The 15,632-nt window shown below is 38.7% G+C and overlaps 1 protein-coding gene across 4 annotated transcripts in view; it reads right to left on the bottom strand.

Annotated features, from left to right (window-relative positions):
• Positions 1–15,632, bottom strand: part of adam22 (ADAM metallopeptidase domain 22) — a 60,375-nt gene that overhangs the window by 42,405 nt on the left and 2,338 nt on the right. For all 4 annotated transcript variants that reach the window (XM_017309539.1, XM_017309540.1, XM_008431664.2 and 1 more), the window contains exon 3: positions 12,966–13,042. In XM_017309539.1, coding sequence (XP_017165028.1) covers positions 12,966–13,042 — 77 coding nt within the window. The remainder of the gene's footprint in view (positions 1–12,965; positions 13,043–15,632) is intronic.

Genomic DNA, 15,632 nt, shown 5'->3' with positions numbered 1-15,632 from the left:
GTGCTGCACACAAACAGATCGGAGTCCTGAATTAAGCAATGACAGCGATGTTGTGGGAAGGCAAAGATGGTTATTTAATCCATGCTAAATTAGGAAGGCTCATGGTAGCAATTCAAAAGGACTGTAGTTTGGGAGCAAGCCATCCTGCTTTGAGTACCCTTTACACACAACTTAATGTCCTCACAAGCTTCTGCATTCATGCATTTGTTGGAAACTTTGCTATCCTGCAGCTTCGTTCTTTGTGTGGTAAATTTTGTTAAATAGTTAACCTTTTGACAGTAAGCTACACTTTGAGGATTGTTTTATATTCAGCATGACAGGAGAATATCACAGAAACAATAGGCTTAGTATGTGTTCATGCTGAGAAAACAACCGTCTTCTTCTTGTTTCTGTGTTCAGCGAGCGGCAGATCCAGCATCCCTCTTTGTCTCGGCTAATCCTCCGCTCCGACTGAGACGGCTCGAAGGAGGAGAGGGGCAGCGAAAAGGGCAGAATAGGTAAAGAGAGAGGGGGATGAATTAGGAAATATAAGAAGAGGATGCAGACCTCTATCGTTGTCTCAGAATAAAAGTATCGGAGTATAATGTATCAGTTTGTTTTCTTTAAAAATAAGGAAATGTAAGTTTAAATGTAAAGCATACATCTATAAACACATTGTACTGCTTAAGAGTCTAATGTGAAGAAATGAAGCACGCTTGATCATTTACGTATATGACCTTTTTACATGCAGGTATATTCTGTTGTAGGTGTAAAATTTACAGTTGCTACTCTGTAAAGACAATGTAAGTTTTTATTATTAGTATTTTTAAACAATTTTTAGCTTTAGAGGACTTTATTTATTAGTAGCTTGACAAGAAGAAGAGCAGAATAAATTAGCCGTGGTTGGGAATCAAACCCGGTTCAGCTGCATCTAGCCGAGTAACTTGGTGCCTCCATGTAAGCTACCTTTGCTGTGACATCACCATCTCGTTTTTTAGTTTCCATACTCAATGATCGCATAAGCAAGTGTTTGGGTAATTATCCGAAAATAGGCTGGGCTGCCTTCAGTTGGAGCCACTTCAAGCATCCGGCATACCAAGGTGAGTGAAACTTAATGAATGTAGAAAGAGTGTCTGCATTGCATAACATGAGATTAAGCAACTGTATTATAAGGTTACTGCTTCAACATTTGAGTATCACTTTCATAATGGCTGTAGCATTTCGTATCGTTAAGATATGGTCAACATATAAAAAACTTACATTGACACCAAAATATCTAATTTCCACAAGATGATTTATTTTGTCATCTCATGTTAACAACACAATTATCCCACTAGTCTTATCATCTTCAGTAGGTGCTATTCCCAGCCAGCTTTGAGTTCAAACTTCTCATCCTAACCAGTCTCAATTTTTAACCTTAACGAACCTATCCAGACTATTCAAAAACAACCCATGTATTGAAAGACATTAAGATTTGCTGCATAGACGGAAAAACCTCTGAACGTCTTTCTCCAACAGGTCAAATCAAAGTTTTGAGAGAGTGATAGAAGTGTTTAAATCCCAGAAATAATGCTCTGTCTTCTTCCAGAGCAAGAGGTTTCATTTGCATGCAGCATCAGTTTTAGTCTAGAGGAAAGCTCCTCCCATACCTACGACTTACCAACCTTCTCCTCTATTCACATAGCAAACAATGTCAACATAAACTCTTGGAGCAGAGAATGAGTCTGAGCAAACGCAATCTAAAACGCATCGAGCATTACTTTTGCTTCACACACACAAGATTCCCAGTGTGACAGTTACAGTTATGAGTTCAAAGATTCAACTGTGTGAGTCTGATATGATGACACACGAATCATCAGGGAGAAAAGTTCAGCCTGGGGCAAGACGGAAAAAGACTAAAGTGTGGAGGAGAGACGGTGGTTCACGGGCGGCCACTTCAAGCACCTCAACGTCGCATTTTTCCTCATGCCTGCTGAACCTCGTTCACCCACACGTAAAGATTCAGGGGAGCATGAAGGACTTCCTCATGCTGCCCTCTTCCTCTGTTTTGTTCCCTCTATCACAGGCACCGTTTCTACATCATCGAGTTTACAGTAAATCACATCATAGGTCTGTGTAATAAAGGACAGACCTTGGAACACAGGAGGAAGTAAAGATGGGAGAGGAGGGGCACATCTGGGCTGATTTAATGTGAGGACAGATGTGGCTTTGATATAGGTTTTAAAATAGGACAAGTGAGGCTATAAAGACACATGCATGTGAAGATCTAAGGTTCACATGCGCACAATGGGCACCAGAAAGAGACGCAGCAAAATTTATGGCCAAAAACAGATTATCATGAAATCAGAAGTAAACTATTTTCATCACAGCCATAATGAATGTGTCAAAAAGGTGCCAAAGAAAACATGAAGGAATGAGAAGTGTTATGGTGATCCAGCAGCACAGAATAAACCATGTGTCCGTCGCCTTGTTTCTAACTTTCCGTTTCACCTGTTTCCAATCAGCTCCCCCGTCCTCAAGAGGAATGCACTTTGGTTTTCATGGTTATTTTTCAAATACTCTGTTTGCCTCATGTCACGTTGCCTGGCTATGTTTTGTATTTGGATTTCCTGCGCCTTAGCTGTTAAGGTTTTGCTTGGATCTTTTGATTCATCTGTGTTAAACCAGACGAATCTGGTTTAACAACAAGACATCAAAGTTTAAAATACATTTAACATCCCAGACAAGAGAGAGAGAGTAAAATTATCCCAGGGTTCACAAACAAGTGGGTTTTCTCCCCTTCTTTGTCACATTCTCTTAATTTTCTCCCATGTATTGATCCTCCCCATCCATCTGAGCCTCATGCCTTTAAACATATTCTTGTTATCTCTAATTAAGACACTTTAGGTGCCTCTTCTGCACCTGAGACCCAACAACCCACACAATGACTCTGCAGCTACAGCTCTTCAGGATTGCATTTTATTGATGACTTCTTCCTTCACGGTGAAGCACACACGCACACGTTTCTGGCAAAATAACAGCATGTGAATACACTCATCAAACCGCTGAACCATTGGATGTTTGCTAAAGCCTAAGAGGCAGCGGGAAGAACCATGTGGGTGTATCGGAGGGCTATCCGATAAAAAGCTCCTCCCTGAAGCACCGTGCAAACACACAAACACTCACAGAGCCGCACCGGGATGAATAACGCATTCAACATGGCCTGTAATTGACTCCCCATATTAGCATGAGGGATTGTCTGCATGCAGGAAAAGCTGACGTGACACAGGAGTAGAAATAATAATATTCTGATTCTCTTGTCTCCGTTGAACAACAACAGGGAGGAGTGCACTCCTCTTTATGCTGCACACAAGCATCGTCACATAATAAACCGTTAAGGCAGGTTGTTTCTCTGCTCACAAGAATGCGTATAAGGTAAATAGATCCGCCATCACCTCTGAATGTTTGTATTCAACCAGGTTCTACTGTTAAAGTATTTTTAAGTAACATTTACAGTAAGGCCTCCATTGCAGATGGCTAATAAATAGTTTATATTATCACTTAGTCTATAAACACTTCATAAATCATTAATAACTGTTAACTATGCATTATGTAAAGGTGAGAAGGAGACAATATGCTAAAAAAAATAGGTTTACAAATGCATATTGTAAAAACAAGTGAACAGATTTGGATCACTATTTGGCAAGAAACCAGTAGATTTTATCTCCTTTTCACCCTTAATTAGCCTTTATTGCTTACGTTTTAAGTCTCCACCTGTATATTTTTGCTTATTTTAATTGTACGCAGTTCTTTAAATGTCCTGTGAGTAAATATATATTTGCCCATTTATCCATAACAACTGGAACTTTCAATATCTAGCAAGTTATTTTCTCAATTTAACGTACATTAAAAGAGCGCTCCTCAGATTAATTTTACTTCCTGCTACGGCTGGGGTGAAATTACCGTAATAACTCGATATTTGCTGGATATCGGCGCAACGTCTCCCCTTTCAGAAACCGTTGTAATTTTTCAGAGAGCACAAAGTGTGGCGGAATTACAATACTGCAAATTTGGCAGGACCGTCGCCATTACGTTCAGAACTTACAGGGTTAATGCATAATTCAGGGTTACAAATTATTTATAAAGAGATTTATTAATAATACATCTATGAAGCAATTATTAGCCATCTATAAGCGCAGACTTATTATAAAGTGGTACGTTTTTTTACTTCATAACTGGATGCTGCTTGCTGTAAAGTCAATGACACAACACAAGTGTTTGTCTTCTGTCGCTTCCTGCTCATCCAGGGAAAGTGACTCGACACAACCTTAAAGTCTTACTGAGATGCTGTGGCTTGACCTTAAACAGGCCAGTCATGTTCGAAAACAGGACAAAATTTCTTCACAGTGATGTAAAAGATTCAATCCCAGTTACCATGAAAACCAGTAAGCGGTAGCTGCAGCCGAGGTTGATACAACCAGTAATTGGGATTTGAGGGTAATTACATTTTCACAAGGAGCAGAGCTGGTTTTAGTAGCTTTTTTACCTTATTTAATGTAATAAATTGAAAACTGTTTTTTACTGGGTTATTTGTCTGAAAATTTAGCAATCTCAAACATTTATCTGTGGGAAAAAAAGATAAACTGTAAAGATTTCCTTTACAGTTTTGGAAAAATTGTAAAGGAAATGATAAATAAATCATATATTAACTGCAAATCCTGGTTCAACATTCACGTGATGTTCAGTCAGGATGAGTTGAATCTGAATGTTTTTCATTATTATATTGCTTTGGTAAAAAATGCTTTTAGACTTGCAGTGTTTTTATTTTTTAAATGTCCCCTGGCTTTTTATTTCTTAAAGTGTTTGGGAGTTTTTTTTATGTCAAAACTCATCTCATAAATGGACAATATTTGTCTGTTTCTTTTTCTTTTTTTAATCTTCACAGGCATAACACAGAAATCTGGATTATGTTAAGAGAAAATGTAAATTAAGACCAACATGTAAGGCAGAAATGAACTCCCAGGTGTTTTAGTACTTGTTTCAAACTAATGAATTAAATTTTTTGATGCAGGTTTTAAACACTAAAATGATACTGGTGTCTAATAACTGTGACAAGGAAAATTGCATTTTTAAACTCCCTTCTGGCTGAGCAAGAGCTAAAAAGATGCCTGCAGTTATGATAGAGGTGAATCTGCTGCTGATTGTTCTGGTTAAATGTATTACTTCTGTATGTGACAGAGCAGAAATAAACACACACACACACACACACACACACACACACACACACACACATACACACACACACACAATCTTCTTCAACGCTACGGCACCATTCATTATTCAGACAGAGCAGGTGGAGATGGGAGGGGTGGGGTTGAATGGAGAGTGGGTGTGGGGCAATCAAGGGCAATGGAGTGCATGTACATACGTGTGTGTGTGTGTGTGTATGCTTGCATGTGTGTGTATGTGTGTGTTGGAGATGATTAAAACAGGAGAACCCCCCCAAACCCAAGCGGCTCGCTCCACTCCCATGAATGGTAAATTGTAAGAGTCGCTGAGGATGGAGGACAAAGACCATGAAGGGAAATAAAAACCTGCCTCCCTCTCCCTTCAAATCCTTCCACTTCACATCCTCCTACTGATGAGTGAATTAGCAACTAAAACATAAACAATAACATACTTAACCACACTATGTGTATAAAAGAGATTACAACATATAAACAACTCATTTGGGACAGATGGAACATCGTAACCATGAATTACAAAGATTTCTGAGCCGAGGTTATGTGAGTTTACTTATAAAGCACCACTTATGCACAAGATTATTCATACAGAGAGACGAAGAAACAGACCTAAAGTATTATAAATAAAATATTAAAGAGCAGCAGTCAAGTTAATAAGTTGATAAAAAGGAAACTCTGACTCATCCACTCGATATTATAGACACAGTGACTCAGTGGTGGTCATGTGACGACGCACAGATTTACACTTAGATATGGTAAGTGCTGTCATTATGGGAGGTTGTTATAAATAAAGACTGAAGCCTTGAGGTAATCAACGTTTTTTTTGGCCACTCAGATTTCCTAATCGCCAAGTGACACTAAAACATAAAATATGGAAGCATTCAGAGAGTGAAATGAGTCTATAACATTCAAATGAACAAATCTGTGACCCCTTAGTGCAGGGGTCACCAACTCCAGTCCTCAAGGGCTACCGTCCTGCAACTTTTAGATGTGTCTCTGCTCAAACACACCTGGATCAAATAAATTGCTCATTTCCAGCCTATTGCAGAGAGGAATGAATGCTTGTGAGGAAATTCAGACACTTTGGAGCAGAGGTGAATCTAAAAGTTGCAGGATGGTAGCCCTCGAGGACTGGAGTTGGTGACCCCTGTCTTAGTGAAATGACCAAACATGATGCCACTTGGTCCTTTGCTCCTCTCATCAAGCCACAGTATATTGGTTGGTTGTTCTTCGTAGTAATTTTTTTTTTCAAAAGACGATAAGCATAACCTCCTGTGCATTATATACTGATGTGCTCTAATAGAGAATGCTTTTACCTAAACATAACAACTGTTTTTGTCCTGATTTATAAAGCAATTATAGAAACACCAACACACAAACACTGTCGGCTACATGATGGCAATTTATATCAATGTCCTTACAGTGGACTGTGAGTAGAGAATAGAAAATGACTTTCAATTGCTGGGTACAAAACGATGCACTTGGTAAACAACAAAACAACCAGAAATAGACTGTGTTGACTGGTAACAACTGAGTTTTATGTTATTATTATTGCTGTTAATCTTATTTCTTTATATTTTGTTTTTAGCACTTTAAAAACTCTCTGTGTGAACCTAAAGTCTATTTCTATCCAATTATGAAAAGGAACCAGCATCCATCTTTGAAAAGCCATCAGTAAACGTACGGATTGAACCTCGGAGACAGACTGAGTCTCGCACCTTGGAGTCTGAAACTATAACAACCAACATGTGTCCAAGAGCCACAAGGCATATGAATTTCTAACAGAACGCCTACGCTGCCATTATTCACAGCGTGAGGCTGAACGGCGTCTCCGAGCGAGGACGGAAAAGTGACGGTGGGTTCTGTGGCGCCGCAGACAGAGCAGGCGAAGGAAGCGAAGCAGCACACCTGTCTTGTTTGCTCATGGCAACACGCTCAAGCAGAGGAAACGTCCGCAGCTGCAGTGCCACTCACTGATAATAGACATTCAGAAATCACTGTTGATCCAATGAGGCTAAAACACCTCGCTCTCACGCGCCCACACGTCCTCATCAGCTGTCTGGATTAAAAGCTATCTGTAAACAACATCGTTCCACAGCGGGGTGTGGGAAAAGGAGGACAGAAAGGGCGGACAGGAGGGCGGAGGGCAGCAGGAATGCAACAACAAAGACCTTCAGGAGGAACGAAGCAGAAACGGACACATGGATAAGTTATAATCTGAAAATCCCTTTCAAGCAGTGAAACAGGGGGAAATTCAGCTGTGGGGTAAAACCTGGACAGATCACCAGCCCAGAGGCTCAAGAGATTCAGGGTCAAAAGAAAACAAGCCCAGATACATGCAGTTCTTTGAAAAGGTGCTTGTCTTCTGGTTTTGCTTTGTTACACTTAAATACAACGACTCTCCTTTTCTGAATGTTTTAATTCAGACATGTTGGAGCGTTTTCGAGTATGAAAGGAATGTTTAAGGTTATACTAAATTGGATTTTAGTCCAGACATTGACGAGGCAACTTCAGTTTGTCTTTTTATGCTTTCAGATGTGACCTTGCTGCACCTTGGATCATTGCAGAACCACAGTGTGAGTTAAAGGTCCAATACTGATGGCTAAACATTATCCCACAGGATGTTCTGCTACAGAGAGAAAGTCTTAGAAATGGATTTCTAACTCTTGGCTTGGACGGCGTTTTTCCATTAATAAAAGAAAAATAGTGTCTTCTCTAGCTAATGTGAAAAATTTATTTGATAAGCTAAAAACTGAAAAATACAAATACAAATTATGACAAATAATCCCCACTGTTTTGTCAACATTTACAATCATCTGACAAAATTTCAGAGTTCATTTAAATAATCTGGTTTCTTGACACAGATTCAGCTTTTAGGCATAGCATACACATTTTAATTGGGATTGGGAGTTTGGAAGGAAGGAAAAACATTTTCTTAACTCCGCTGACATTTTGCGACTTCGCACATGGACAAGCCAAATGTTTTCTACAGAAAAGTCTTTTGGCCAAGCAAGACAAAGATGCCACTGAGCTATTTGATCACAAGAATGAGAAGAATGCTTGAATGAGTCAAAATTAAGTTTTTAAGCAAAAGAAAACTGCACCAAGTATCATCAGGTAAGATGGTGGTGCTGTCAGACCTCCTCCGCCAGTTGCACTGGTTGCATTATACAGACAGAATCGAACAACAGAGTGGGAGAAGTGCATCCTAAATCTTCAGCGTCACGTCAAACCATCAGCTCACGCCCACTGGAAACCTGGTTGTTTAAACACTGTATATAAACAGCAGACATATCAACGACAACATCAGCTCTATTAAATCCACATATTTGCCTCACTGCTCTCTTTCCCATCTGTCATTATGTTGCTTCCAACTCTTTCTGTGACCTTTAGCCTCCTGGGCTTCATCATGTGTGCCAGATGAGGGACTGACTGCAGTGAGACTCACAGGCTGTATAAATTATTGGTGTAAATCAATGTAAATAAACCAGTGTAAATCTTCGACACGTAGACTATAATTGCCAATACATGTTGCAGTCCAACGAGTCTTTGGTGATAATATTGCATGCAGAGGTATTGTGATTAGGATATGTTTCAGATATATTGCGCAATCTAGGTGTAATTACGCGCAAGTTTTCTCCTAATGTCAAATTACAATGATCGATCAATCCAATATGCTGCCTTTGGATTATTATTAAGTCATCCAGACTAGAATAGTGGAAAACTCTAACATGTGAAGAGAGTAAATGCAAACACAGAAAGCTTTGCACAATTTAAACAGCTGATGTTTTTGCTGGGAGGCGGCATCAAAAAGAAGAAGACAAAATAAAACATAGAAGAAGAATCAAGTTTTCTCTAAAACTAATTGAATAAAACCCCAAAAGTAGCACAATTAATAGTTGATAGACACCAAATAATTATTAATGCCACATTCTGTTCTGATATCTTATAAATTAAGCAGGTATGAAGTGTTGTACTGCATTTACTTTGATCCCATAATTCATTATTACATAAATGTTAATTACACAGAAGTATCTGGTTGTTCCTGCTCTGATGCTAATAAACTCTTCAGCGTTTGCCGCTCACTGCTGGTAAAATTTCCAGACGTTTTATCGGAGATTTGCTCCAGATCATTCTTGACGTGAGAAGCTGAGCTCAAATTAAACAGACGTAAGCTTTGTGCTTGTATGTTCTTTTTTATAAATAGCTTTGTTTTTCTAAATGATCACAGCGTAGCCAACAAGCAGAGATTACTGTTTACTCTGTTTGTTCACTACCGTGTAATTTAAGGGGATGTTGGTAAAACATCACATACTATTAATGCCTCACGTTTCTCCGCGAATTTCAAGAGCTCTTTGCTGCTCTTTACTGAGATTTTGTTTATGAAGGCTGAGAAACATTTTCTACAATATTTCACACAGCAAAACTTCAGGTCACTCCATTTACTCTCATTTTGACAGACTTCTTACCGGTAATCCCACAAATTAATAATTATACAGTGGAAGTGAATATTAATGCACGTTCATAACTTTAGGTACTCATATTAATTTGGAGCTACAACTGATTTATTGTTTGCACTTATTGCAAAAGTTCTCGGCTTAATTTTAGTCAAGTTAGTTCTGAGGTTAACACATTTATTTTCATTGGGGCATGGATATTAGAGATTGTTAATTTTGGAAATTGTTGGTGTTCCACCAGGACAAATATGAATCATAATTGTTTTAGAAATAATAAAGAAAGCTTGCATTAAGTTTATACGATGAAACTGAATAAAAAATGTGTAAACTAAGCTTAAAAGTTGGGATTCTTCCCAGAGCTTGACTATTTTAAGTTTACCAATTCTGCCTGAATTATGCTAGAAGCCTGTAGGAGATTTTAACTTAGATATTAAGCTAACTAATAGTGAGTGTGAATGTATATAACTGTATCTGTGTGTATAATTTATTGTGGATTGAACTCCAAAAAAATCAAATATCTGGTAGATTTTATTGTTTCTTTACTTTTAAACTTTTGATAGTTTGTCTCTTCGTTTTTATGTCTTTTATATATACGTAGGTATACTTTCTGTAAACATTATTTGTCCACTCGGGACTTGAATCTGCAACCAAATGTTCATAAAATTCTTTTAAACTGTTGAATAACGCATTACCCCATGTGATTAATCTAAAAAGTCTTAAAATGACATCATGCGGATTAATTGCTTGACGTATTTTGACCTAAAAGCCCCTCTCCGGTGAAAAGTTGCGTGGTTCACAGGAGCGCGCCACATGGTCTTGTAATTCAGAGTTGCAAACACAAGCGAAAAGATGAGGGGGGAGAGTCAAAACTGGAGAGCTCAGCGACAAATGTTATAAACTTTGAATAAAACCAAAGTGATATGAACGATGAATTATTCTTCCACCGAAGCAAGAGCAGTTTATAGCAAACCTTTCTAAATGTTTGAAATAAAAATAACTTCTTTTAAGCCTTCCTGAATATGAAAACGTGGAAAACTGAGAACCTTCAAACATGTTTGGTTTGCGACAATAAAGCATTTCCTTAGACATTTTTTTAAAAACATGCATACTTACATTTCAAGCTTACAAAGCTAAGCATATTGATTAATGATCATTAATCTCTGCGCTAGAGTGTTATTAACCACAATTCTTTTTTTTTTATCGATTGATAGCAAAAACAAACTGAGAACATGATAAGTACAAATAATCTGACCAGAACTCTTTGTGCATGTTTGACACATTCACACCGGTGACTAGTCGATGGGTCACTCAGGGAGTGGGAGGAATTACAGAAACAGCTCCCTTCAGACCTGGAAATTCTTGTGATGTAAGATTTCTCTCAGCAGGAGAGTAATTTCCGCTGTGATTAGCAAGCAGGAAGCGTCGCTGCATGTGTTCACGGGCTTTCAGCTTGAAGTTTGGTCGGTGACTCAGGAAACTGACCGGAGAAACTGACTGTGAGCGTTGAGAAAAGGTGGAGGAGGTAGAAGCAATCCAGGAGTGAGAGAGGATGAATGTGGGGGAAGGAGAGGAGGAGGAAATGAGGAGCGAGCTTTTTCCATCAGCGCCGCTGTGATCAATATCAGTGTCTGACAGGCGCTCTAAAGCCTTTGCCGTAAATCACTTCCTATGATGAGGGAAAACTCTAAATCACACATGCACTCCAACATGTGACACATCCATGACATGCAAACACAAACACCAGAGCAGCCAGTTTTTGGCACACAACAACTACTTTTGTTTATTTGTCTGATCTAAGCAGTCCTAAACTCAAACAAAACCTCCAGAGGGAAAGACTACATGGATTCTGTTGCAGCGTAGTGACAAAGAACAGGTAAAATTTATCACTATTGTACGTCACAAAAACATTTACACCTTCTGAACTTTTCCACATTTTATCAGCCACAAACCTTTTTGCACTAATGTTTGAATTTTATAAGACAGAGCAACAAAATACAGCAAATACCTTTACAGTGGAAGAAAAATAAAAGTCAGAAAAATGTGGAGTGTATCTATATTCAGCCTCCCTGAATCAACATTTTGTAGAGCCATTTTTTTGTTGTTGTTCCTATTACAGCTGCAGGTGTTTTGAATCGTGTTTTCTATAATGTTGCACGTCTTGCACACCTGGAGATTTTTTTTCTCCAATTCTTCTTAGCAAAATAGATCAAGTTTAGTCTTGTTGGAGGCGGTCTGTTGCTTGTTTTTATTTTGATAAATGAGTTCATACAGCTCCAGCTGTATGTTGAGGCTCTCTGTCTGATCTTCCATTTAGCTTCATTTATTGTCTAGAACCCCTGCTGAAAAAAATCCCCAAAGCATGATACTACCACCACCATGTTTCCCTGTGAAGCTCGTGTGTGTTCATGCAGTGTTTCCACCACGGAGAGTTTTCCATCTATGACAATGACTTTCTTTTCGCTTCTCTTTCATAAATCCCAGAACTGCAGAGTGTGTAGTTTCTCAGCCAACAGATACTCCCACCTGAGCCCTGGATCTCTGCAGCTCTCTGAGGGGGGTTAAAAGGCTTGGGATACGGTTTTATAACCAAACCCTGCAACGTAGGCGGCTAAATGCAAATGCATGTTACACTTTTTAGCTTTTAAGTTGCGAAAAAGAGACAAACATCAGGGGGCTCAAGAACTTTAGAAAGGATTAGTTAAAGCAACCTTTAACCCAGAAATGTCATTTTGTAATTATCTTTTTTTTTTACATATTTAGGTCTTGTTATCATAATTTCAGGATTGCCTCTGGGATTGTAAAACAGGCCCAAAAGAGGCAGCACATTTTGAGGAAATTGAAACCAATATCTCCCCACTTTGCAGAGCTTTGGAGGGAAATGTGCTGACATTGGTGATCAGCTGCAATATGGCAAACTATGTGCCCTGCAGGAGATACTGAGAGGAGCTGAAAATTCGTGTCCCTGTCCCCCATACAGTCCTCACAACCAGAACCACGTGGGTCTGCAGGCATCGTGGTACCAAAAGCAGAACCAGCTGACCACTGCACAGCTTTTGTTCTCAAGCTGCAAAAAAAAAAGCCCAGCTGCTGTTTAAGACTTTATTATGGCACACAATTTATGCTTTATCCATTAGCTTTTTTTATCTGTTTAGCATTTCACCCCAATCCAGGAGAAATGGTGCCTTGTTTTATCAGATTTACTGTGAAGTGCTCCAGTTTTGGTCCAGTCAAGACAGGAACCAAGAAAAAGTTTAAAGCATCAACAGAGAGAAAGACCAGAGGTTTAATTTAACCATTTCATACTCACTGATTCAGCTCCACATCCAGAATGAATGTCTTTCCAAAAGCTTCAACTTGAAAGGTTGCTTGGGTAACGTGTTCCATCTGAGGATGTAGAAAGGACATTTTATTTACCGCTTGCATGCAGCCTCAGTCACATTCACGCTTCGCTTCATTAACATTCACATGGATCAGCCGTGCACCAACATTGATGGATGGCTTCTTGCTTTTTTTTGTTTTTTTTCTTTTTTTTGCAGCACAAATCAGCAGGAAGAAACCTGTTTTCATTAAGTCATCAAAGGTTCATTTTCTTTTTCTGGAGCTGATTGTTTGCAGAATAGCCATTTATCGCAAAAACATAGCCAAAGCTCGTAGACCCGTTTCCCAGCAGAGGTGTAAAACTTGACAAGCTTGACAGATTTTATTTCTCAGAAATATCTAAACTCACGCAGTCAAGCTGTTTGAGTTGCAGTGTCTGTATACAGAAGCAGAAATAAACAGTTTCCTCTCTGATTGATTTGCTGGGTTTGATTTATTCCAGGTTTTGCGGGTCACATATGGTGCCGGCTTTATTGCACACCCATTGGGTCAATGACAACTACTAAATATAATTCCTATAGGTGCAGAACACCTTCCCCCTTCAGTTTGGCCCACGGGCTTCCTCTATTATCGAACGGCGAGGTAACAAGCGGAGGGGGTGTTTTTTTTTTTTCTTCAATTTCTTCGGTGCTCAAACGGGAATGACCCGGACCCCCCTCATGTCCACAGGGACCACAGACTCTATTGTTTGGTGGAGCGTGCCTGTGCCTAGTCAATGCATTCAAGAGCACATAAAGAAGTCTGAGGGGTTTCTACTCAAGTATGTACAAATATTAATGCAAAACCTTTTCACTGTGGCAGAGTGGATTTGGATTAGAAGGAGGTACCAGGAACAGGAACCGTGCTTAGAGGAAGCATCTAGACAGAGCACAGGCAATCATTAAGAAACCAGCTCTGACTCTGCTTACATCGATTCCTGGCTTCCGCCGACCTGACTTTCCCCTCCTGACTGTCTGACTGTAAGAGAAGAGCCATCGATGCCTGAAGGAGGGAGGTTGTCAGAACCACATGCTAAAAGCACACAGAACGATTCCACTCTACACAAAACGCAACATGATCACTGTGCTGAACCTCCCCCACCTACTTCTAATTTAGCCATGTTTGTGTCTGAAAATAGGCTGTAGGACGCTAAAAATAACTTGCCACGTGTCACGCGTTTTAAGAGCAGCTTGACGGAGTTGTTTTTAGGTCCATTCATCTAAAAACGGTCAACAAACTGATCAAACTTTGGGAAAGTGACATCACAGCTGTCAGTTCTCTGGAGAGAAGATGGTGCAGCGAAAGATTCACTTCAAAGATATTTTAGAGTCGCGTCGTCAGCTTTAATTGTATTTTACAGTTCTTTCTAAACTCTGAGGTAGAGTTATGCGAGAGGAATGTGCTTTAGTTAATATCGCTATGAGCTTTGAAAACTGGAAGATTATCTTAATGAATCAATTAATGATGCAAGGGAAGAAAAAGGTGACAACCTAGTTGATGTATTGGAAAATCTGAAGGCAAACTAGCAGAGAAATCATATGTGTTGCTCTTCAGATATTTGTCTTAATATGTAAATATGAAAATGATTTCTTATGACAAATGATTCGGCTGTCTATGTGTAGGAGCTGTGGCGTATAAACTCCTCCTTTTCTGCTGCCAGCTACAGTCTAAATCCATCAAAACACAGTTGACACACTAAAATCAAATAAACAATAAAATATGTGACAGAATTTTATAAGCATGATTATAAAATAGACATGATATAATAGACAGTCGCCGATACCGTCTGGATCAAGTAATGTTTAACCTTACAATGTCTGGCTCTTCATCTAAAAAGAAATTTAATGCAAAAAAAAGAAAATTAATGTATTTATTTGTTTTCAGACAATTTATTCTTCATCGATATAAGCAATGAAATATAAGCCTTTTTTGCTGATGTTTTGTCACCAAAAAAAGGTGATGGGACATTTTACCATTTAGAAACAAAGTTTTTGGAGCCCTCTGGTGGATAAACAGTGCCTTTTCTGTTTTTGAAATAAAATAATATAAAATAAAAACATTGAATTTCAAGCAATGAGTTTTTTTACACATAGTCACATAAAAAAAACTCATTCTGGTTCTTCTTTGTGTATGAAGTCTACAAATGACTCTGACTGGGTGAGACAGCTGCTGGCAAACCTGAATATGATTTATCAGCAATTTAACAATACATAAATTGATTTTCACCGCTAAAGCTTTACTAATAAAATTATTTAACCTGCTGAAGTCATAAAGAAACTTCACAAACTAAGTTGAATATTTTAAAGCAACAGTTCCTCATTTTTTTATATATAAAAGCATCGCCTCAATAAATATTAAAGTTTCAAAATTATACTGACATTTTAATATAGCAAAACAAAACAGACTAGACTTTGAAAATAATCTATTGTTTGGTTAAAGGATGATGATGCATTCAGCTTTGCTTTTTGGGGGTTTTTGAAGTTAACATCTCCAAGTTTCCCAGAAGTTGAAATTTCTAGTGAGGTTTCTCACCAACCCTGATCTTTAAATCCAAAATGGCTGCTGCATTCTTAAAACATCTTGATATTTGCCAGAATATATATATATATATATATAT

This window comes from Poecilia reticulata, linkage group LG16, assembly GCF_000633615.1.
Source record: "Poecilia reticulata strain Guanapo linkage group LG16, Guppy_female_1.0+MT, whole genome shotgun sequence".
In the NCBI taxonomy this organism is placed as follows: domain Eukaryota; kingdom Metazoa; phylum Chordata; class Actinopteri; order Cyprinodontiformes; family Poeciliidae; genus Poecilia; species Poecilia reticulata.
This window is presented reverse-complemented; position numbering and strand designations above follow the sequence as displayed.